The sequence below is a fragment of the Polypterus senegalus genome, chromosome 3, assembly GCF_016835505.1.
Source record: "Polypterus senegalus isolate Bchr_013 chromosome 3, ASM1683550v1, whole genome shotgun sequence".
Lineage (NCBI taxonomy): Eukaryota > Metazoa > Chordata > Cladistia > Polypteriformes > Polypteridae > Polypterus > Polypterus senegalus.
The window spans coordinates 161514606-161540347 of NC_053156.1; the positions used below are offsets into that span (position 1 = coordinate 161514606).

General features: G+C 38.1%; 1 protein-coding gene across 2 annotated transcripts in view; it reads right to left on the minus strand.

The window, feature by feature from the left end:
* The window catches only part of ipcef1 (interaction protein for cytohesin exchange factors 1), a 307632-nt gene that overhangs the window by 59176 nt on the left and 222714 nt on the right, over positions 1-25742 (minus strand). For both annotated transcript variants that reach the window (XM_039748169.1, XM_039748168.1), the window contains exons 16-19: positions 25267-25320; positions 15446-15482; positions 6296-6468; positions 3638-3711 (exon numbers count right to left, since the gene is read on the minus strand). In XM_039748169.1, coding sequence (XP_039604103.1) covers positions 3638-3711; positions 6296-6468; positions 15446-15482; positions 25267-25320 — 338 coding nt within the window. The remainder of the gene's footprint in view (positions 1-3637; positions 3712-6295; positions 6469-15445; positions 15483-25266; positions 25321-25742) is intronic.

Here is a 25742-nt window from a genome sequence, read left to right on the forward strand (position 1 = left end):
AATTAGATTCCCTTGTACTTCATCGGTGTGGATGTGAATCACTTTGTGGTACCAAAACAAACATGCCATTGAATTTGATGAAAATCAAAACATTTAACAAATATTTGTCAGAAGAATAAGAAGAAACAGGTTGTCTTAAGATAATCATCAGGCAGTGTGGCCGAATTGCTAATGATCATGTTAAAGTCTCTTAACCTGCCAGCATCCCAGATGCAGGAGATATGAAAACAACTCTAATGTCTTCATCTAAGCTGCCTTAGATTTGCAAGTACAGCTATGCAAGCAATACATCCATACAACCACTACAGGGAGAGCGCCGGTGATGAAAACTTGGTTAAGGGACACCATAGCATTTTAGTGTGTGTGTGCTTCTTGAAGGTGGGGTTAAGTAAAAGAACTGCAGTAGAAATATGGGTGAAAGAAAAAAAAAAGGAATTAACAGCCTATAGTCAAGCTTAGCAATTAAACCTCAGAACTTCCGGCATTTCATAGTGCAAAACACCACCCCACCCCCTCCACTGTGCCATGATGACACCAAGTACTTGGAGGCCGACCACATTCTTCCCATCTTTGCTTGTGATCTCTCTACTATTCCTCTCACATCACAAAAACATATCCATTAGCTTTTCAAATTGGCCCATCGTGGGGTTACATTTTTGTCACAGATGCTACCAAGATTGGCCGTGGCTCCCTAAAATAGTAACAGGAAAAAAGTAGCATAGATACAGAAAATAAATTAATAGTTCAGAATTTATTTTCTCCACACAAGGATACTGCATTGTAAATCAAGCTTTGTGAGGGACAGGTTCATCTCTAATTGTCATGGTACCCAAAGTATTTTAGCAGCATCAAGTACTAGACAGGACCCAGTCTTGAATAGGGTGCCAAGTCCATTCTAGAGCACACTCACACTAACACCAGGCAAGGGTTTATTTTTGTATGCACGTGATGGTCTATATGATTAAAGTATGTAGCATACCAATATAAAGCATATTTAGAAGCTTATAACCGCATCAGAACAAGCCCATGAGAGAGGTATATCTGAAATCAGCTAAAGACAGATGTTGCTTTAGAAGAAGCTCTTGAAAATAGAACATGGGGCATAGGTGGAAACAGGCAAGGAGTAAATTAAAAACAAAAAAAAAACCGAAACAAGTGGTTCCACCCTCTCCATTGAAAGTAAAAACTGGGAACAATTAATATATGCTAAGGAGATCTCAGATGGTAGAAGAATTAAAATAATAAAAAGGCATATAAACCAGCACACAGAAAACTTGCAGGTTTTTGTTTTGTTAATTTTACAATCACAAAGTTCCCTTAAGTAAGGAAGATACAAATTAAGCAGCTAAATCTTTTCTCCTATGCTCTTACTAACAAAAACTTTAATATCAAAAAGGTCTAATAGAGCAATCTGTTATACTTACAAATATGCCTGACAGATTGAGGATTCTTGACCAAATGAACTTTTTTTAACCATAAATATGTGGACTGTGTAGGAACAAATCCAGCCAAACCAGACTAAAACAGCCATTAACTTTTTGGTATTCCACTTTGGATATATCAATATGGGTAGAGGTACCAAAGTCTGAATAAAAAAACACCAACATTGTTTGGGTTACTCTTCTTGGCATACTCCCTACTAATTCACCCTCGAGTCTGTCTTTTAGTAGGCACTCCTCAACTTTATTCATTATAGAATGGTCTTCAAAGACTTTGTCTTTACTCAGGATTTTCATGGCATTTTGCTCCAGCCCTTTTCTACATACCTCAAATTTCCATCCTCAATAGCCATGTCAATAAAGTGAGTTATTAAAATTTCAATGAGGATTTTGACAAGGGAGTGTTCATTATCACATATTAATAACAATAAGTGAAGGAAAGTCCTCATGTCTAGTATGCACAGGAGTTGTACTGGGAGACCCAGGGACGGATGTAAGAGAGGCCACAGTCATGCACATCTAAGTCACAGTTTTACCAACAAACAGATTTTCTGACATGAGATTAAAAGGTAACAAAATTTAAGCATGAAGGGAAATACTGCAATATAATTTTCAGAAAATTAAACACGTTGATTTGTAATGAAATACAATTTAAAAAGTAGTAAACAAATTATACATGGTTACTACTGAGACGGCCACATCAAGATCAGTAAGAGAGGAAGACAAAGAAAGATTACATAAGATGGCTAGCAAAGCCATTAATTTTGGCCCAAGATGTCTAAACCTAAAATTGCTAATTGTGAAGAGTTTGCATGTTCTGCCGTATCACCGAGATGTCTGTTCTACAATGAAGAGGTGCAGAAGAATCCCACAGCAGTGACTAATTCCACACGTTTTAATGTGCAATATGAATGTTTGTTTTAAGTAAAAAAAAAAAAAAACTTTCATATTAAAACAGTTGTGATCATCTAGATGTTTACAGGATTCTTGTATACCAACAGATAGAAATATTGTATATCTATGTTCTTTGATGACATAGCTTATCCGTCACCAAAAACCGGATGCCAAGCTTGACACAAAATCACAGATGGAAAGCCCCCTAGTTTCCTTCACTATATTATAATTGATAGCTGCACACGTGCTGCAAGAAATTAAGCAACAGTGTCCTCACCTCTACCTGAACAAGGTTTCCTGGCAGCTCTTATAAAACCACAGACCACATTTGTCTGATTCATTCGGAGCCTGCAGGATTGTATACTGTGGTGAAAACGGAGTTTCTTTGGAAAGCTTGTGATGCATAAACTGAAAAACACCACTTGGTTTGTCAAACCGGTTTTCTGATCTCTTAGTTTTGGAACTCAGTGATTCACAACCTTCTCCTGTAGCAAACTAAATCCATAGTCTAAGACTTGAGTTCCAGTCAACCACAGGGCACATCCTGGCTCTCTTTAGAGACACCATTCAACATAATCTGCATGTTTTTTTGGATGGCAAGAAGGAAGCAGACATCGGGAGAAAGGCAAACTCCACACAGACAGAGACTATGAAACTTGTCCTTGGAGCCGTTAGGCAAGGGCGATTACTCTCTGAACTATCACACCACTCAATCCATACATCATCTTATGTACTTAATCTAGTCCAAGGTCATGGAATTGTGTCACTCATGACATATTTTAAAGCAATAAAATTAAGCTAAATATATATTCCACAGGGACTAAAATATTGGCAATAAAAGTATTTGGCAAGGTGATACACATATGTAGTCATAAGTGATTCTAATAATCAATTATAAATCCATCAGTTTCACCAATCCAACCTAGAGAGAGTGTGTGGTTAAGCTAATCTGCAAGTCTTTTGGATGGGGGGGGTTGCAATCATCTTAGATTTCATTGGATGCCTCACAGTTGCAATCTGTAATTTGTGATCAGAAAATACATATTTTAGGTGTATTAATAAACTGTATAAACATCCTAATGAAACGTTTTCAGAAAGAGCAAGACCAAAGTATTAAGAGAATAATATTTCCAAAATATATAAAAAACAAGATTTTCATTTTGATACTGTAGATAACTAAAAGAATGACGAAAACCAATGTGTTATAATAATTTCCAGTCTAAATTCACATACTGTTAAAAAAAAAAAAAAAAAAAAAAAAACACTTTAGCTGAAATGGGAATTAAAAGACAAACAATGCTCACTGCTTCTTCTTGCACTCGGTGGCTCGGTCCACCATGAAGTCCGTGAGGTTGATGAATCCTTCTGCTTTGTCCGCCTGTAAATAGGGTAAATGTGACATACTTCAAAGTTTTTGTCATCTTATGCATTTATCAAATTGAACATCCTTATTTCTGGAACTATATACAGTATTAGTGGTTATACATAAAATTAATTTTAGCTCAGTGCGATTATACAATTAAACATCCTGACAAGCATTTCATTTTTTTGCCACTTCCAGTCTCCGGATTAGTGAAACAAGCCCCTTTCCCCAAATTTACAGAATTCATTGGAAGTCGGCATCTACCATGGCAGCACTGAATGCAAAGCAGGGTCAAATAAAGCAGCCTTTTAGCCTTAGAACCCCTTAAGATTGTTTTTCTCTTTCTCCAGCTTAACTGGATATTTTGTTTTTTTCTTTCCTCCAAGCCATCTGATCTTATTGTAAGTCTGTAGAGAGGAGTACAATATGATGTGGGATATACTTTTCTACTAATTACATATCAATGTTATAGAAGCTTGTATGGATTTTGTTATTTTTTGTTACTTATTAAATTATTCTTACCCAATTTTTACATTTTTTTCTTTGACATCTTGTAAAGCACTTTGAGCTACATTATTTGTATGTAAATGTACCATAGAAATAAATGATGTACCCTACCCTTCTATATAAATATTCTATAATGAATACTATTAGAAGCTGCTTTTACAAATACAGGCTATAGTCCTATTTATATTTTGACAGAAGCAGCACATGCTTTGGACACACACAACAAAACACAAGCAAAGACTGAATCTGCAACCATGTGGTTTCAGGTCCAGTGACAGACGTAAAGCCACACCATTCTGGTCTTTCATTTGCTTTTCCTGAAACAATTTTGTCTAGACTGATCTCACAAAAGCGTTCTTTAAGTCAGAATTAACACTTTTATGTGGTCCAAGTTTAAAAGCATTAGAGGTTCAAATATGGCAGCAAAAAAAGGGAAGCATCTACAGGAAGGAGAAGCAGGGAACAAAAAAAAAAACCTAACAGCTCCGTATTTACAATACCTCAGTTAAATATTTATAGTTCTGCCATCAAAACTGGTAACTATTGAGCCAGCAGCTGCATTTTTGCAGCTGTAGTAAGCCAAGCACAATTCATAAGGAGGCCGAAACAAAAACCAGGCCAATGCTTAGTACAGGAGTTGTCCAATTTTATAAAGCATGGGGTTCACACATCACTACTAGTGTTGTCACAGGGTTTTGCATGGATATGTTGGATGACAAGCATGTTACAAATTCATTGAGGTAGGAAACATATGGTAATGCTAAAACAGTCTAGAGCGTGCAGGGCAGAAGGAGCTTTGGTTAATTATAACCTTGAGATAGTGGAATATGCAAAAAAGTGCAGCTGGAATACAGCCTTGTACAGTTAGGAAAAAATGGTATAGAAATCTAGTTAATCTTACAGGATTTACAATTCTGCTACCTGAGCATCATTTGATTCACGATGCATTTTCCAAAACTGCACATATTCAAGTAGTTCAAAAAGTAGCACAGTCGCAGATCTTCACATTGTGGGTAAGGGGTATGAAAGCAGCAGATGACCATCATCTCACACACACACACACACACACACCAGACGGACACTTTCCAATGGCACCACTATCAGACTGGCTTCGACACCCACTGTGGTGAACACTAGTAGTGTACAGCTGGAAATTTCAACCATCTGGTCAAATACAGAAAAATGCAGCAGTGGCTAATTCGTTACATCAGTCATCACTGAATTTAATTTAATTTAAAAAAAAACAAAAAAAACACAGGGCAATTCGATACATAATTATGACTTTCTTGCATGGATTTGGGAAATGGTGACCATTGCATTAGTACTGTTTTACTGCCCATAAAAGTATCCACCTTCTCTCATACAGAAGGTTTAATCCTGTCAGTATTTTAAAAAGAAGAATTTGACCTAAAACATTTGGGATATAAAAAAGTGGAATTAGACTTGGACTATATTTCATCAGAAATACAACTAGGTTCGTCTCCTTTCCCTGGAGTGGTGGGTTCAAGGCTAGGGATCTGTGCCGCCAATCGTAGGGTTGCCAGTTTGAATCCCGTAAGCACCAGAAGGGACTCTACTCCATTGGAGCCCTCGAGCAGAGCCCTTAACCTGCAATTGCTCCATCCTGGGAATGATGTAAATCTGCATCCAGCAAGGTCCTCCAACGTACAGGGAAAACTTGGAAGTTGGTGGCAGGATTGGCACTCTAGCCACTATATATATATAATTTTATATATAAATATTAAAAAAAAAACACACAACACACTTCACACTGTTCTAGTGTGGCGCCAAGGTGTCACCTGCTGTACTCGGGTCCCTATCCAAGTGGTTTGTCATGTGCAACAATGTGATATTAGCGGATGCTCCCAACCCCCATTTTATGGAAAACAAAAAAAAGCCATATTTTCAGTGGGCACACATCAGGAATTTCAATGTTTTCTTTGGGTCATAGCCTCCACAACCCTTGTTTAAAATGTTATAAATTCCCCAAAGTACCACAGTTTGCTCATCACCAACCTGAAAACCCCAATTTAAGGCAAGTCAAAAGAGAACATCTAACAAAGTTTACCATCAAACTATATAATCCACTCACCATCTGATTTGTATACCAGTAAAGAGAGGTTCTCTTGAGCATAAACCAGAATTTTTTCCATTTTATTCCAATGAAACCCTTGCTATCCTTCTTCTTGTATAGCCAGCCCTGGCAGTCAGGCTGTCCCAATTCTTTACACGAAATCCTTCGTCGGCTCATTGTGTCTGTATCATCTATGGGCAGAAAGAGAAAGATAAATAAATAAATAAACAAACCTTAGGTGTGGAACTATTGAATTTTCACACATGCTGTGCCTAATACAGTCACTTACGCTTTAGAATATGCACTTTGGTTGCCCAAAACAGAAAAGATTTCCTAAGATCTAAAAGCCTGAGTCAGCACTTTGTTGTAGTGCGTCAGAATATTAAAATGAGATTAGGGTGCAATTCTTAATTTTAGTTCCAGGACACTTCTGTAAAGTGCATGCACATTGCAAAGTGCTACAAGCCAGAATGAAAATGAAGATGAATAGGGAGGCAACTGGAGTAAGATGTACATTAGTCAAACAAAGGAGTCAACTGAACCACCACCACACACACAAAAAAAAAAAAAAAAAAAAGGGGGATAAGAAATTTAAAACCTGGATGGGCAGTTTGGGTTTATTTCTAAACATTTTGGAGATGCTCATATTTCCTCTGTGTGTGTTTGCAGCAAGTGTGTCCAATACACCCATTGGACGACACATTTTTGCTTTGACCAGTTTCTTAATAATTAACTGTTCATTTAATTCAACAGGTTCTTGGGATTCTCATTCTTTCATTTCGGGCTTTTTGAAAATTACTTTTTTCCTTTTAAGGGCATCATCATTTTAAAGGAGCAGACTCGCACATCCTAAATGTTTTATTATAGTAACCGACAGTACAGCACACAGCTGGGTTTGTTTCCCATATCACATTGTTGTTAGCTGGTTAATAGAGAAAAAAATGCTATATTTCTAAACAATTCGTTCACTTCAGAAGCCCTTAACTGCTGCTTTTGTCCCTTAACATTTTACTACACTTAAGAGACGATAGTATACTCCATTAGCCACAGTTATTGACTTTTAATTAAACTAGTTAGAGTGAAAATCAGCAACTACCATGGCCTTCCAACAACAAGATTAAGCCACCCCATTACATATAGTAATATATAGATAGTTGTAGTGTTGATGTTCCTCCTTGTGTTGTATTACAAACTTAATTCCATCTGATGCAGTAGCAGTTAACTGGTGTCACACTTCAACAAATCACACCCCAGCATATCAATCCCCTAATATTCTGGCAGCACTGGCAGCCAAACAAGGGTCATCCCTGCACCAGTCCATAGCAGGGCTGGCTTGGACGCACATGCACACTCCTGTCCAATGTGGAATTGGCAATAAACCAGCCACACACACACACACACACACACACACACACACACACACACACATCTTCAGAAGCATGAAAGGAAAGTCAACACAGACATGAAGAGAATATGTAAAATACACAGACAGCATCCAGCATCTATGATGCCTGCTCTAACAATCCCTTTCTCCCAGAGATACTGCTCTGGAATATTGTTCAGCAATTTGTTTAATAGAAAACACCAAAATGTGCATATTAAGGAAGACTTTTAAATCTACCACTTCTAAAAGGTGCATAAAATTGTTTCTGTAGAATATTAAGGCTTTGGTCTATTTACAACTTGATAAATTTAGCAATTCTGCAAGAGCCCATTTCTTTTAACACCTTGCTGGTTATTGGAACCACACTTTAAAAGTTGGTGGCATACACGATCATTAAACTTAAGGCCTATCTTAATACCCCAGCTTGATTTCCAACGGTTTCTAGGATTTCTTATAATGTGCATTTTTCCTCCAAATTAGTTTTCAAAGTGATACAAGTTTTGCTTTAAAAAAGTGTCTGGAAATACAGCAGATTTTACTGGTAGTCTTCAACACAGGAGCATAAGCAGAGAAGTTCATGTGGAGATTAGACAGAATCTACTGAACTGTTTAAGTGTCAACTTAAGACCCATCTGTTCAGGCAGGCATATTTGCTAGCCTTGTTTTGTATTTTGTTTTTTGAGATTAATTTTATTCTGTTCTATGTTCTTTATATTTTTGATATTTCATTTTATTCTATGTTTTATTGTTCAGTGCCTTGTGACTTTTGTCTGCGATAGGTGCTCTATAAATATATTTTTACTTACTTACTTACATCTGACCAGTGTATCACTTCCTGATAACATGCTTGAAATGAAAATTACAAAGGGTTAGTTTTCCTTCAATTGAAGAAGAGATGAAGGCAGAAAATACAACTTAATATTATCCCAGTAGTTTAATAGTAAGAAAAAGAATTGGAAAATATTGAAACCACTGTGTGTGTGTGTTTGGGGGAGAAAAAAAAAAAATAAATCGGGGTATATTTAGAAATTATTCAAGATGAAATTTAGCATTGAATCTTGAAGGATTATATTAACACACATGCTTTGAAATCATTTTTTGGCCGACTCCTCCTGACACTCATCTTGATGTCTGGTTATGTAAGAGATCAAGCTTTTTTTGGTCCATACCCCCCAATTTTTGGCCCTCTCGACTCGAAAAAACAAATTTTTAATCCAGTTTTGGATTACACTTTGTGAAGGAAATTACACCCCTAATGACAAAGTTCAAACCAGCAAACATGATCAGGACATGAACTTGTGTGTGTGCCTTTCAGTGAACCCCAGGGGTTCAGCACCTAATGGACAACTATGGTTAAATGTTACTCCTCATCAAAAAAGAAATGGGGATTGGTTATATATTTTATTAAAGAACTTTATTTGACCCCAGGGGAAATTGGGAGTGTCATTTTATGCTATTTCAATGTTTCTGATCACCAATTCTGATATTTGCTTCTTTGCCAGTGTCCTAGTCCTGTAAGAGCCACTTCAAGAAAAAAAGAAGGGTAAGGTCAGGGATTACAAATATGTTAATTTTGACTTTTGATATTTTATTAGGTATCTAACCCTCTATGGAACTCTATTTCTATTTTTATTATAACCAAGAATAATTAGACTTTAAACATTTAAATTCAATCACACAATTTAATATTTCATGCAACTATTCTTGTTTGTTATTATGTACTTCTACCTCATGAAGTAATTTTCTTATGAATACCCTGAATTAGGGGGGCTTACACTAATTTTTTTTTTAACCTACTAGAAAAGCCTCTGCAAACTACCATACACCATCGATATTAAATGCATTTTCTCCGTAATAAACCACCCAATTGCATTGACTCTCCAGCATTTTAAGGAGTGCCTTTAAGGGAAGTTCCCAATATGACTTGCTGATTTTCCCTACCGACTTTCTAGAATACAAGTTGTTCAGCTTTCAGATGCTTTTTTTAAAAAGACTCCTCAATGTACAGTTCTGCTTGGAAGTTTGTGAACCCTTTAGAATTTTCTATATTTCGGCATAAATATCATCTGAATCATCATCAGATTTTCACTCAAGTCCTAAAAGTAGATAAAGAGAAACCAGTTAAACAAATGAGACAAATTATACTTGGTCATTTATTTATTGAGAAAAATGATCGAATATTACTTATTTGGGAGTGGCAAAAGTATGTGAACCTTTGCTTTCAGTATCTGGTGTGACCCCCCCCCTTTTGCAGCAATAACTGCAACTAAACGTTTCCTGTAACTTTTGATCATTCCTGCACACCGGCTTGGAGGAATTTTAGCCCATTCCTCCGTACAGAACAGCTTCAACTCTGGGATGTTGGTGGGTTTCCTCACGTTAACTGCTTGCTTCAGGTCATTCCACAACATTCCGATTGGATTAAGGTGAGGACTTTGACTTGGCCATTCCAAAACATTAACTTTATTCTTCTTTAACCATTCTTTGGTAGAACGACTTGTGTGCTTAGGGTCGTTGTCTTGCTGCATGACCCACCTTCTCTTGAGATTCAGTTCATGAACAGATGTCCTGACATTTTCCTTTAGAATTCTCCGATAAAATTCAGAATTCATTGTTCCATCAATGAAGGCAAGCCGTCCTGGCCCAGATGCACCAAAACAGGCCCAAACCATGATACTACCACCACCACCACGTTTAACAGATGGGATAAGGTTCTTATGCTGGAATGCAGCGTTTTCCTTTCTCCAAACAACACTTTTTATTTAAACCAAAAAGTTCCATTTTGGTCTCATCCGTCCACAGAACATTCTTCCAATAGCCTTCTGGTTTGTCCACGTGATCTTTAGCAAACTGCAGACGAGCAGCAATTTTTTTTTTTGGAGAGCACTGGCTTTCTCCTTGCAACCCTGCCATGCACACCATTGTTGTTCAGTGTTCTCCTGACTGTGGACTCACGAACATGAACATTAGCCAATGTGAGAGAGGCCTTCAGTTGCTTAGAAGTTACCCTGGGGTCCTTTGTGACCTCTCTGACTATTACACACCTTGCTCTTGGAGTGATCTTTGTTGGTCGACCACTCCTGGGGAGGGTAACAATGGTCTTGAATTTCCTCCATTTGTACACAATCTGTCTGACTGTGGATTGGTGGAGTCCAAACTCTTTAGAGATGGTTTTGTAACCTTTTCCAGCCTGATGAGCATCAACAACTCTCTCGGTCCTCAGAAATCTCCTTTGTTCGTGCCATGATACACTTCCACAAACATGTGTTGTGAAGAGCAGACTTTGATAGATCCCTGTTCTTTAAATAACATAGGGTGCCCACTCACACCTGATTGTCATCCCATTGATTGAAAACACCTGACTCGAATTTTACCTTCAAACTAACTGCTAATCCTAGAGGTTCACATACTTTTGCCACTCACAAATATGTAATATTCAATCATTTTCCTCAATAAATAAATGACCAAGTATAATATTTTTGTCTCATTTGTTTAATTGGATTCTCTTTATCTACTTTTAGGACTTGAGTGAAAATATGATGTTTTAGGGCATATTTATGCAGAAATATAGAAAATTCTAAAGGGTTCACAAACTTTCAAGCACAACTATATAAAATCAACACAGTGGTCTTCTAAATATAGTGTAAGGTGGCCTACCTTACACATTTATATATCAGCTTTAAGGATAAGCATATCAAAGTGCTTTCTTGAATTAAAAAGGTATTGCCCTCTGGAAATAATTTTCCAGTTTTAAAAGGTTATGGATTAGAAAGGATGTGAAGCATTTGGTATACATATTTTAAATTGTTCTTAGCAACTTACATTGCATAACACACAGACTGTAATGTTAGTGACAAATGGTTTGGTGACGCATTAGTTTAGGTACTGTAAAAATGCATCTATTACTCATTTACTCTTTTGTAGTAAGACTTTAACAAAGGCTTCTTCTGGTCTCCGTAACACAAAACACAACATCAGTAAAGTGGTAATTTATGTCAGTGCAGTGCGACATATTGACATGATGGTAAAATGACTTGTTAATATGAAGGATTCACAGGTCTCATAGTAAATACATAATATGAAGAAATGAATGAAAGTGGTCTCAGTTAACAAAACTTCACATAGGAGTGGTCCCAGGTGGGTTAGTAGGTCACATTGCAGATATTTTTGGTTTCCCTAAAGTGTTACCAATGATCTTACTAGCTTTAACATTTATATGAATTTAGAACATATTAACCATTTTTATGTCTACAGAGATAAAACATTTAATTAAGTGTCATGCAGTAATTGTTAGGATAGAGTAGATTCAAATTTAAGATTTGTACCACTTTTCATGTTTTTTTACTCCCATTGTGTTTTTTAATGATTAGGACTAAAGTTTGGAGGGGGCAGAGCACTCCAGACTCTTACGTGTTTGAATAATATCGGAACACAGCACACTTGAAAGTTCTAGGACAGGAGTTACTGTAAATCCAGAGCATCTGCTGTTGAATACTTGCTTTCAATCAAACTCTAAAAAGAAGCTTTTTTTGCCCAAGAGGTTGAAAATGCCAATAACTGACTGACTGTATGGTACCCACCTTGATAGAAAAGCATGGGAAATGGAATTAGATGAGTGAAATAATAAGAACAGATAAATTATGATTACACCAAAGCAAAAGGCATATTTTGGATATGCCTCATTTGCACTATGTAGTCACAAAGAGAGTGTGCTTATTTTTGTCCCAAGTCATAATTTTACATTCTGCTAACAGCACTTCTGCATTTGCCTAGTAACTGCATACACACACACATACACAATCGTAAGCACTGTGGTGCAACACCCCCACTGTACATAACCTCAGCAGCCACCATGTGCCACAACTCTTTATATACCCAGCTTATTTTCCTATGACTCACTTTACTTATATGATATGGAATTGTTTGCATTTATGAACCCAGAGGAAATGAACAGGGTTGCTATGCAACTTATTCCCATACAAATTTTGCAATTGTATGAATGAAAACACTATCATCATTAAGAGTTTATTTTCGAAGCAAACATAATTGATAATTTAAAATGGTAAGCATCATCTAGAGAATATAAAGACAAAGTGACGCTACCTACAACAATGCCACAAAGCCACATGTTGAGTCTGGCCATCGTAATTTTAGATTGCAGCTCCCACTGCAATCCCTTTTACAAAGGCTTCTTCCCCAAAAAGAAACTACCAGCAAGATATGATACACCAATGCTAACCCGATTAAGCGCCAGGAGATCCTAGTGGCATTGGTGCATGGCCGGCATTGTAAGTGAAATACCAGTCCATCACAGAGCATACTCCCAAACAACGATCAATCCTAACAGGCCAGTTAACCTAACCTAATCATTAAGGTGTAGGAGGAAAACTGAAATATCCCCACACAGACATGGGCAAGATAACCTTCAAGAACAAAAGGACAAACACTAAAATGACCAGGCTAGAACGTCAGAACTACAAGACATAAGTACTAACCACAACACCATACTGTCCTTGGGACAGGTCAACTGCACCTCCTTAAGGCCTGAACTTCTATTTTATATAGCACACAGCCTGCAATGGTTCAGACATATATGCACAATGGCTAATAGCTGGCTTCCACGCAGGCTGCTATGGTGGCAGCACTGAAATACCTGGATCAAACAAATCGAACCTCAAAAATTGCAGAATCAATTATCAGTGAAGCTAAGAACAAATCACACTCGACTGACAGTGGTGGTAACGCATTATGAAAGAAATCCAGTACTCGGTGGCTTCCACAGCAGCATACTGGCTCCGAGGTCACCCTCATCCAGCCGTTCACTAGGAACCAATGAAGAAGACATTCATTCCCAAATCGGTTAACATGTATTTCTGTTTTTCATAAATGTACAGTGCAAGCGATAGAATGATTTCAGTGTACAGCCCTAGTATTTCAAATTAGTGTTCTGAACTACTCATGCTAAGCTGCCACCCTGTTTGTGAAGCCAGAAGCTCAAATGCATTTCTAAACAATTATGCATTGTTATATTGTACATTTTAAAGGCTTTTCAGGATGTTTACCAATAAAAGTCAGCTATTTTGGGAGGGAGATTTTTGTCAAGCACTCTTATCACACAACTAAACAAATGAAAAATTGAGCAAAAATAAATGTTACTTAAAAATAGATCCAATTGTATTAAAATACTCCAAACTTATTTTATTCTGCATTTCTTTTGCATAACGAGTCATTATTTTAGACAGCATAATTATCAGAATGTGCTTAAAAGAGTAGTCCGTGTCACAGCATGACGCCAAACTGACATACTCATTAATTATAGTTAATAGTAAAAAAAGATTTAGAATAGGAACAGACACTAGGAGTCTAGCATCAAGTACAGAGAACTCTAAAGTAGAAATGAGTGAAGCAATTAAAACAAAAACAACCTGCAATGTAGTAGACTTCATTTTAGCACGTTAAAAGTAAAAAAGTTCTATGACGCAAGATGAAACTGTTAGGCCGTTAGCCTCGATTGAAACAGTGTATCATGAGGAGACATGACAGAGTGTGTTCCTTACAGACATAATCACCAAACTAAATGAATGCTTACCCATCGTACACAGATTTTTGATCAAGGGCATGAAACTTTCAGCTGGCTGTACAAGTCAGAACAATTTGAAAATCAGTCAGCACAGGGGTATCCGGATGAATCACGAAGTCTAAGAGATCTAGTTATTGAATACACTGGACTTTAGATGCCATTGTTTATAGTGGAGTCGAGAAACTGAAAAACCATCCAATCACCGATCCTGCTTATTCCAGTTTCCAGATTGTACTGGGAAGGCGATTGGTCCGAGCCAGTCTCAGCAGCATCATACCCAAGACAGGACTGAACCCTGGGTATGATGCCAGCCATCACTGGGCACAAACACCCATAGTGGATTAATGGAGTCTCTAGAGTTATAATTTGGGATGTGCAGGGAAACCAGGGTACTCCGAGTAAAGCCACACAGAAACTGAGACTGGGTGTACACTAGTACTTCAAGCCCGTCTTGTGGAGCTGTGAACTAGAACTCCTAAACTATGGCACCTCAAATATGTGAAATGCAAATCACAAATGTATCTTAGGTATACGTTATTGTTTGGACTGCAGATACAGCAGCCCTTTTTAAGGAAATTTCTCTCTTTTAAAATTTCAAGTCTTTGTCTGTTGCTTGCATTTACAATGCAAAGACCATCATTCTTTTTAGTCATTTTTGAGGAGGATATTTTCTGTTAAACAGTATATGCAATGTGTTATTTCTATAGAAACAACCCTTAGCATATCTACGGCTTTGTCCTATGGCTGTTCTGTTGTGGACTACATTCTGCACCATGGTACAGGTGACCCCCCCCCTCCTCCATTTTTAATAGTCCCTGCTCATAAGTAAGCCAGTCCTCAAGTATCAAGCAGCATTTACATACCCCTGTTTCTCCAAACTTGGGTGCCCAGTATGCAGTGTACTACCATAACTTTTCTTAGTAACATTTATTTTTAAAAAAAAAAATAAATAAATAATTTTTTGTCCATTATTCACAACTGAAATTACACAACATATTCAGCACCATCAAAAGGAGTTGAACAAAAAAAATATTGAAAGAAACAAGCCATTTCATATTTGAAAACATAAGACAGTACGGCATTCTTTGTGACAGCACATTACCAAGATATTTAAAAGCAACAGCTTGGCTTTCTATCAAAAGCCCAGTTTAAATGTACAAGAGAAGACAGCAAGAGAGCAAACAGCAAAGCAGAAACATCTTACCTTGTCCCTTCTTCCTTGACTTGGGTCTCAAGGAAACCTACAGGATGAACAACACAAAGATTTAAGCAAGAAGCACAGTAGGAGGCAAAGCAAAACAAAGTGCAACTGCAGCGGCTCTATTACAGCTTTGTGAATATATATGGTTTTAACCACTGACACAGAAAATTGATTAGTGCCTTCTGCTGGAACATCCTGTTTCATATCACGCTTCTGTCGCACTTCTCAGCTGAGAGGCTGACAGTTTCAAATTGCTGCTTGCTTTAGCTAACTTTTCTCCACACTTTTATTTAGTAAAGCACATCAAAATTAGAGATTTTTTTTTGCATGCATGCAAAGTAATTTGCAGTTTATTTGACAAGCAAAGAGTGGCATCTGTGGCTATAACAAACAGATGAATCACGACTGTGCTTTGGTGACATTTTCCTACTAACATGCACATGATATACATATAAAAGTGGGCAGCTTTACATGCACCAGCTTACATTTCTTATCAAGTTTCACATTCACAAATCATCCATAGTTCCCCTTTTTAAGTTAACTATAAAATTTTCAGCACTATTTTCTATTACACAGCCAAGGCCAGCTTTTACTATTTTACCTGTAATGGTCTCTTCTAAAACCTAATGGCATGTGAATTGCACATAAAACAAACCAGGTTTGAAAATAAAAAGCATTTTAACAGTCCTGGTACCTCGTGCCAATAACTAGATGGAATAATTGAAAAATGGAGTAGCAACATGTCCTGGGATTTTTTCCTGCTGGGATGGAATGGGCTCCAGCTTTACGACGACATTGTTCAGGATACTCTTCACCCTTGAGCAGTAATGGAGTGAAGAGAAAACAGCGGTCTACTCCAGCACAGCTCAAGGTGGAAGGGGTACCCAAAGTATTGTGGTATCTGGTACACTTTATTAATACATTGGAACGCGGAAGAATACCAGGTACCTAAGGAGGGGATAAGCTGGCAGACATTTATGGTATCTGGCACCATGTAACCACAGAACACCAACAACTGCAATAACAATAGTGCTTGATGTCAATTGCCAATGGTGTATGTGGTGAAAAAATGCTGTGGTAATACAGTCATGCTGAATGCTTCTTGCCTGTACACCATAATGAAATGGAAAGAATTAGGCAGCCAGGAGTGAGAAGGGATCTCCAAAAAGCAGTAAATCTCAAATAAATATAGTCCAGTAAGAAAGTATGTAGTATGTACACCTTCTCATTTTTTTCTTTTTACTTATAAAAGGTCAGAACAAATAAATCATCTTCCCCCGGTTCTAAAATTAGGTGAAATGAAATAGCATGTGCTTACTTTTCCAGATGACTATATATACTGGGATGTAGCAACACATCTTGCCAGCCCATAGACTACTGGACTGGGTTACAGTAGTGCAACAATGGTTTCCAGTGCTTATTAACTACAACAATACACTAGAAAGCAGTAGTCAGCCAATAGAGAGATAGCAGTATGGCAAAGCAGACATGTTCCCCCCTTTGACTGGTAGCAGGACAGTTACTGAGTGGATAGACTAGGACGAAGGTGTATACTGCTGGAGTCCAGTGCCAGTTTACCTCAGAGATACACTGAAAAGCACTAATAGGGCAATGGTGCTGTATGAAAGACACCTCAGTTATATGGTGAAAACATTCTAGAATAATACAATGATACAACAGAAAAAAATAAGAACAGTTTTGACAGGAATGAGCCTTTGAGCCCAAAAATATATACCTACTGCTTCTCACCTTTACCTTCTCATTGTGCTTACATTATACAAGAACTCTACTTTTCTTCTAATTACATATCAATGCTAGGTAAGGCCAATTGATTTGTGAAAATATACAACAGAAATAAATGTTGTGGTTTACACTATACTGGAAAGCCACAACAGCGCTGAAGAATCCAATATCAGTCATTAAAGGAATCTACCAGAAATACATAATCTAGCCAAGAGCAGTTAATGCAAGGTAACAAAAGAATAAACTGGAGCACGACAGTAGTACACAGACCAACTTCACCGTAGAGGTAAACTGGAAAGCAGTAACAGAAGATTTCTACTTCATGCCTATTAGTAAAGGGCAGTGCTGACAAGCAATGACACAGTTGAGCTGCGCAACATCTGACACCAAGAGGGATATGTGGTAAAGGGCAATGAACTACCCAGTGGCAGTTACCAGAAGGACACACTGGTCAATTTACATTTGTACAAGTCGGGATGGTGCCACTCACCACCGGGCCTTGTCTGAACAGTAATACAATGGATGTCACCAGTTAACAGACTTTCTCAGTTAAGCCAACTGCAGTTTATAAATGAAGACTCTAATCTATTTCTTAAATCCTCCAGTGCAACTGCCAGTGGGGGGGAAAAAAAAAAAAGCACTTAGCAAACAAGATAAACAGAAAGAGCTGCAACCAAGGAAAACTCACTATAAATGTAACACAGAAACTTTCAAGAAATAAAACAAAAATAAGTCTGCAAGAACTCTCAATTTTGCACTTGATTTACTGTTGCAGTTAAATATCAACAGAGGACAGATAATAAAACTAGGGGCCCGGACATCAAGCCCAGGAGTGGCAAAGTAGCTATTGGTTTTCATTTCATCCCAGTTTCTGAAGTAGAAGCCAATGACTGATGCTTAAGCTTTTAGTGCTCAAGTAAGATTTTTGTATTTACTTTTTATTAACTCACTTAAGATTCCATACCAATTTTCTAAGCCTGCTTAATTCTGAGCAGAATTGCTGGAGACGGGATCCTATCCTAGCAAGCACTGGGCACCAGCCCATCAGAGGGTGAACATACTCACACTCACTCACTCACTCACACTTCACCAATCCACCTAACCTGCCCGTTTAAGGCTTGTGGGAGGAAGATCACGCAGACAAAGGAGGACTTGGAATGTGAACGCTGGTATCCCACCACTGCACCATCATGCCAACTATGCTCAAGATTCCCAACCCTGAATTGCTTCTTTTGTTTTTAAACAACTAATTTTACTGTTTAATTGCTTCTCATTTTATTAACCTGCTACCAATTAACAGCGAGATGTAAACGACAAAGAAGCCAGCAGCTCACCATCAAACCTGGTCCAATTTACACTTGTGTTCATCATTAAGTATCTGTTTTACTAAAAGATATGGAAGAGAAAATCAGCTCAGTTTACAAATTATTTGTAAGTTATTCTCAGGAAAGAGGTGACCTGGTAGAATAAAAGCAACAGAATGAAATAAGTTTCATGGTCAGCCTGAATTTCTTCTAATTAAAAAGTGGGTTGGATGATAAACCTACAGCTAGCGTAGCCCTATTGGACTGAATTAGAAGACCCATGCATAACAGGTACTTAAGAAAAAAACACACAAACCAGAACATAAATGGATTCAGCCATAAATAAGGACATTTCTTTGAACAAAGTTTTTAAATTAATCCTATGTTGACCCCGATTGACAATGGAGCTTTCCATAATGAAGCACAAATAACAGATTTATAAAAGAGGATATCGGAGCTGCAAAGCCATTGCCTAATCCTTACCATACATAACATTAAAGCCATATTTCTCAAACTGGAAAATCTGAAGGACCAAGATAACCAGTTATCTCACTAACTAAACCAGAAAATATAAACCTTAAAAAAATACAACAAATAACTTGATTTACCTCTTTTGAAGCTGTAATAGCAGCAGGCAAAAGGGGAACAAAAGGGCTGCCTACATGAAGAAATGATTTACACCTTTCCTGGTCAAATGACAACTCATTTGTTCTATCCTTCATTTTTCAAGAGATGACCATTATAGTGTATAGAAATAGCAAAACGTAAGGGGATGATAGCATGGAACTGTTTTTCAAATGACCACTGTCAGGAGGTTGATATGCTCTTGTGTCTCTTCCTTGCTTTAATCTGGGTTATTAGCAGCAGTCGTGGAGGGCGGCTGCTCTCATCATCTCGTTTTCATTTAATTGGAAGTCCCTAATTATCTGAATTATGCTGAGCAGAATTCATATCTTGCAACTGACACATTCAAATCTTTGTTTAAAGGAACCCAACTTGAAGTATTTGTTAGAAACTCTAAGAACCTTCTACTAAGTCACTTTACATGGCATAAGTGCTGTAAAACTGGGCAGACTGTAGGACTTAATAAGGGTAGAGCTGCACCTATGGTGAGAGCAGAGCGGCCTGCTTTAGCTCAGGGTGGACAAAGTTGTTCCTGGAGGGCCACAGGGGCTGCAGGTTTTTGTTCCAACCCAGTTGCTTAATAAGAAGCACTTATTGTTCAAGTGACACTTCTGCTTCATTTTTGTTGTCTCGCTCGTTAAGATTTTTAACCCTTATTGCCTATTTTAGTCTTAAACAGCTGCAGTCTTGGTTTTTAATTGCTCCTTATTAGCAATAAGCTGCAAATGACAAAAGAAACCAGCATTCCTCCATTTAGCTTGTCACCATTTACACCTGTGTGTATTTATCATGCACTATTCGGTTTAATTAAATACTTGGAAGGAAAGTGAAGAGAAAAAAGTGAAGGACAGAGAAAGCAACTGGGTTGGAACAAAAACCTGCAGCCACTGCTGCCCTCCAGGGCTGACTTTGCCCACCCCTGCTTTAGCTGGTCCAATCATTTGATTAACCTGGAATGAGGTGGTTGTGCTAATTAACGACTTTCTTTAATCAGACACCAGGCTTCTTCTGTCTCTCTGGTAAACAATTAACATGTTGCAAAGTCTAGAAAGGTGTGTATATTTAATTTTCATAAGCAACAATTTTGTCATGTTTCTTATTTGATATTCAAGACAAACTGTTTCCATATTTGTCTCTTAATCTTTTTATGGTAATTAATTACCATGAGCAGACGTAAGCACAAAAACCACACATCTGCTTCAGAGTGTGGAGATTATGAAGTGGCAGCTTAAAATGAACATAAGATAAAACAGCATTACCATATCCTTTATGTCAAACATATTTTCTTAGAATTAAAAGTATACATTGCTGGCAACTTTAGGTTTGACAGACTTAATTTAGAATAACATAACAATAGTCTGAAATAGTCTATCTGTTTAGCAGACATAACATAGAACAAAGGCTGGATTTGGCACCATAGCATGGCAAGACCACCATACACATCCAGTGTTAATTTACGGTTATCAGTTAGCCTGGAGGAAAACCTAGAGTAACCAAAGAAAAACCTACACAGACACAGAGAGAGTGTGGAAACTCCACACAGTCAGGAATATATTTTTGATAATATAAATTTAAATGAAAATATTAGAATAAGTTAACTAGTGACACAATTTAATTTAGGACTGAGGATACATTTTAAAATACTGTGTTTTCATCCACACTAGCATTATCACATCATTTATGAAAGTAAACCATCCACACTTAAAACAACCAAAAATGCAAACAATGTTGAGAGTCACCTACACTGGGCATGTATGCATTGGTGGAAAAATTCTTGAAGGGATGATAATGCAGCCAGCTACAGGATTTATTGCAAAGTTGTAGCAACCATTAAATTATTTACTTTCTGCACATGAATGTACAAAAAGCAATTTAGATGCCTACAGGTAAGTAACGTAATAAGTGCCATGGAAAGCAACTCTTCTATGTTGCTTCTTCTATGCCTGATATGTTGGAATATGGTTTTCTCCTTTGAAGGGTGACCAATCAGGGAATGACACGTTATAAGCAGGATCCACTCAAGAATGGGCCATGTGATAAGAACAGGCAACTAGAGTCTAACAGAAACTAATGTCTATGTTTCCAAAGTAAAATGTTAGAATCTGGATAGGGTCTAAGACAACTAATGGAATAAAATGTACATATTCAGATGTGTTGTATTCATTCACTTCTCATTTTTTCATGCAAGGAAGCATCATTAGCTCTGTTGCTCTAATGATGACTCTAATTTCTTCTCACTTATACCAGTCTTTGCCTATTCAAGGCCATATCCTGCAGATTCCATATCAACTGGGACATTTCATTCTATCCACTCTAAAATCAAGCATCCTGAATTTCAATGCAAACCCTGCTTGTGAGGGGCATGCGTTTTGTCCCCGTGTCTGAATGGGTTTTTCTCTGCATACTTTGGATTTCTTTCCATATCACAAGGATATGTTAGGTTAACATGTATTTTTAAGTTGGCCACTTGAGATGAGGGGCATGTATACAAATCAGAATGGTACCACCTCAGTGGTTGGTTCCTGCCTCGCATCTGATGTTGTTGCTATTGGCCCAACATGACCATAAACTGGAATTGAGAATGTTGTATTACTGTACTTCTCCCTTTTCCAACCCAGTCCTGGTCCTGATCTAGTTTTGTTCCTATTAGTGTCTTAGCTTTATGTCAATCTTTGCTGTTAATTGAGGTTCTCCTTTTATTAGAGGGCTGTCCCCCATCTTTTTGATTTCTGAAGTGATTGACATGTTAGATTATAAAACTGACAATTTCAGAAGGCAACAGGGTGTGTTTTATGGGCAATGAAGTATCACTCTGTTCAGGTGTGTTTGCTGCCGATCACGCAATGCTACTGACCTGAAATATGCAGGATGGACAGGAAAAACACCAGGAATCAGTTATAATGAGTGGATATCGTATAAAAAGGAATTATGTTTGCTAAGAGTTGCACAGCAAAGTAATGAAATGACGAGAAGGCCCACATTCAGTTATCATTTAGAAGAAATGTATTTTGGGCAACGTATTGTGGATGGGTTCACTGATAAATTTAATCCTTGAGGAGAATTCTGTTCAAGATAACACATTTGACAGGATGTGAGATTGAAAGAAAATGTAAGAAGTTTCATAAGTCGCATTAAAGACAGTTAAGAAGGAATCCCATTCAACTGATAGTCGCTTTAAGCACAAAGCATGGGGAGTAGTGCTTGTGTTTACAGCAGAGCAGAACTACCAAGAAAACCAACAGACACACATCTAAGTGCAGTAGTCTAATCTAACACGAGTCCCACACAAATAGAACATTTCAAAATAACAGCTGCATCCACACAACTTTTCAAAATAAGAATTCTCACATAAAATACTTCACAGTTGTAATGGTAAAGTACAACATGCGAAGGTTAGAGAATGAAGCTAGAGACAGGAACATCAGCCCTATCTCAAAAAAAATCACCCGGTGTCTCAGATTCTTGTTTCATTACTAGTCATTAAAATACCAATCATACTGGTATAAAGTAGTGCTACTATCTACATTTCACATAACTAGAAGTAAAAAAACAAAACAAAAAAAAGGACTCACAATATAAATCTGAGTGATATTTCAAGATTTTCCAGTGAGCACACTGTCCACTGTGTCATGCAGTATACATTATTCCTTTTCTTTCTTATTTCTTAGCTTTTTTTTTTTTACATTTTCTTTGATTTGACATACACCATTGAGGGAAGTGCCTTCGTGGGATGTTGCAGACTTCAACAATCTGGTCAAAGGCAAAGTAGGAGGTGAAAGCAGAAAAAGCAAAGAGGAAAGCAGCCATGATCAGAAGAATTTAGACACGGGAAGTATTTGTAGTAACTGGTGGAGAATAAGCATTGCCTGCAGCAAAGCTGGAGAAGTGTACTGATTGCCAGAGCTAAAATAAAACCAAAGACAAAAATCAGACATTATGAAAGCTCAAGAGGAGTCAATATGGAGTCAATATGGATACTCGACCCTTTGTAGTTCGCTTACCAGGAGAAGGTGGGAGCGTAGGATGCCATCATCTATATGCTACACCGATCCCTCTCCCACTTGGACAGAGGCAGTGGTGCTGTAAGAATTATGTTTCTGGACTTCTCTAGCACCTTCAACACCATCCAACCTCTGCTCCTTAGGGACAAGCTGACTGAGATGGGAGTAGACTCACACCAGGTAGCATGGATCGTGGACTATCTTACAGACAGACCTCAATATGTGCGTCTCGGGAACTGCAGGTCTGACATTGTGGTCAGCAACACAGGAGCACAGCAGGGGACTGCACTTCCTTTGGTCCTGTTCAGCCTATATACTGTACATCAGACTTCCAATACGACTAGGAGTCCTGCCACGTGCAAAATTTGCAGACAACACTGCTATTGTGGGCTGCATCAAGAGTGGGCAGGAGGAGGAGTATAGGAACCTAATCAAGGATTTTGTTAAATGGTCCGACTCAAACCACTTACACCTGAACACCAGCAAAACCAAAGAACTGGTGGTGGATGTTAGGAGGCCCAGGCCCCTCATGGACCCCGTGATCATCAGAGGTGATTGTGTGCAGAGGGTGCAGACCTATAAATACCTGGGAGTGCAGCTGGATGATAAATTGGACTGGACTGCCAATATTGATGTAAGAAAGGACAGAGCTGACTATACTTCCTTAGAAGGCTGGCATCCTTCAACATCTGCAATAAGATGCTGCAGATGTTCTATCAGACGGGTGTGGCAAGTGCCCTTTTCTACACGGTGGTGTGCTGGGGAGGCAGCATAGAGAAGAGGGACGCCTCACGCCTAGACAAACTGGTGAGGATGGCAGGCTCTATTGTAGGCATGGAGCTGGACAGTTTGACATCTGTGGCGGAGCGACGGGCACTGAGCAGGCTCCTGTCAATCATGGAGAATCCACTGCATCCACTGAACAGGATCATCTACAGACAAAGGAGCAGCTTCAGCAACAGACTGCTGTCACTGTCCTGCTCCACTGACAGACTGAGGAGATCGTTCCTCCCCCACAATATGCGACTCCTCAATTCGACCCGGGGGGGTAAACGTTAATAGTATACAAAATTATTGTCTGTCTGTTATACCTTCATTGTTATCACTCTTTGTTCTTTATCAGTATGGTGTTGCTGGAGTATGTGAATTTCCCCTTGGGATTAATAAAGTATCTATCTATTTGCTAAAGTCACCAAGGCTACAATGTGGCAGACCTCATTGTCTTGGCCGATATCATGAACAGTTTGCAGAATTGGTGCATAATGTAACAGAAGATCACAGCAATGTTACAGTGCCATTTCTCAGGATGTGTCACTTGTGGTAGTGCTGCTAAGAGTTTGCCCTTTAAACCACAAGGCTTTACATTCAATCCTCACCTCCCTATGACACTGAAAATATCTGTTTTCTTTGTAAAAGGTACATGCAAACAGCTATGCTATAGCTTTCTGCTTACAAGGCATCTTCGTCTGGTGTTCCCTCTATACATCTTCCAATCTGTTTCATCCAGTTCATGTCTGCTGAGAGCTGGAGGACCACTGTCACATTGAGTGTAAGGAAAGAATAAACCTTAGACTGAGTGCCAGCTCACTGCTGCCCACACTAATGCATATAGTCAAATTACAGTAGTTAATCACCCTAAACTGAAAATATTTGGGATGTGGGAGGAAACACACTTAGTGAAATCATGCAGACTTCAAAGAGATAGTGACCTCAGTAGAATTTGAATTCAAGCCCCTGGGGCTGTGAGGCAGGAGTGCTAACCAGTGAGCCACCCAACTATAAAAGAGTCACCTCTAAAATTAAAGTTGTTTTGAAGCACCATCATATATTTTTTGTAAATCCACAGAATCATTAAGCTATCTGAATGCTTGTTGATTGCCTTTTTCTACAAGAAGCCCTTTTGTCCTGTGGTCATTTTATACTAAGTTCTTCTTTTTAAATGGTTTAATTATTTCACATGAGGACAAATAATTTAATGTAAACACATTAAACAAAGCTGAAAAACAATCAAAAGTCTGTAAAATTTATGATCATCTTATAGTTTTTAACATCTACCATATTGTGCAGGCTTAAACCTTGGCTAAGATGTCAGTCCTTATAATGATTAATCTATTGAATTAAGGTTTATAGAAAAAAATTGTATCGTACTTACAGGGTTGTATGCCTCTGCTTCCATCGGAGACAATAAGGAACTGGGGAAATGTACCTGAAGAACAAATGATAATGTTGTCATTTTTACATTCTTAAGAACTTAGTCTAACAACCACAAATTAGGGCAAAACTAACTGTTCAGTTTCTTGGACATTAGTGAGAAAGCTAATAGTATAACTTATATGATTTCAGTCTTCATTTATTGCTTCAAAATGTGCCATCCTTGAAGAAGTATTTTTGGTAGAAGGGTCAGCTACTATAGTTGGCCAAGGTTTGCCATTGGTAGAGAAGTCACACAGAGCAGGCGACACAGAGTCTGTTTGGAGAGAGGGAGACCCCCATGTATAAGTCTCTATTCCAGTTTTATCAAAGATCCATAATTATTGAGTTTCACTTCGATGAAACTCTTACAAGGGACAATGAGAAGGCCTGGGAAAGTGACACAAGGACAGGAGAACTTATGCAGGCTGTTCCCCC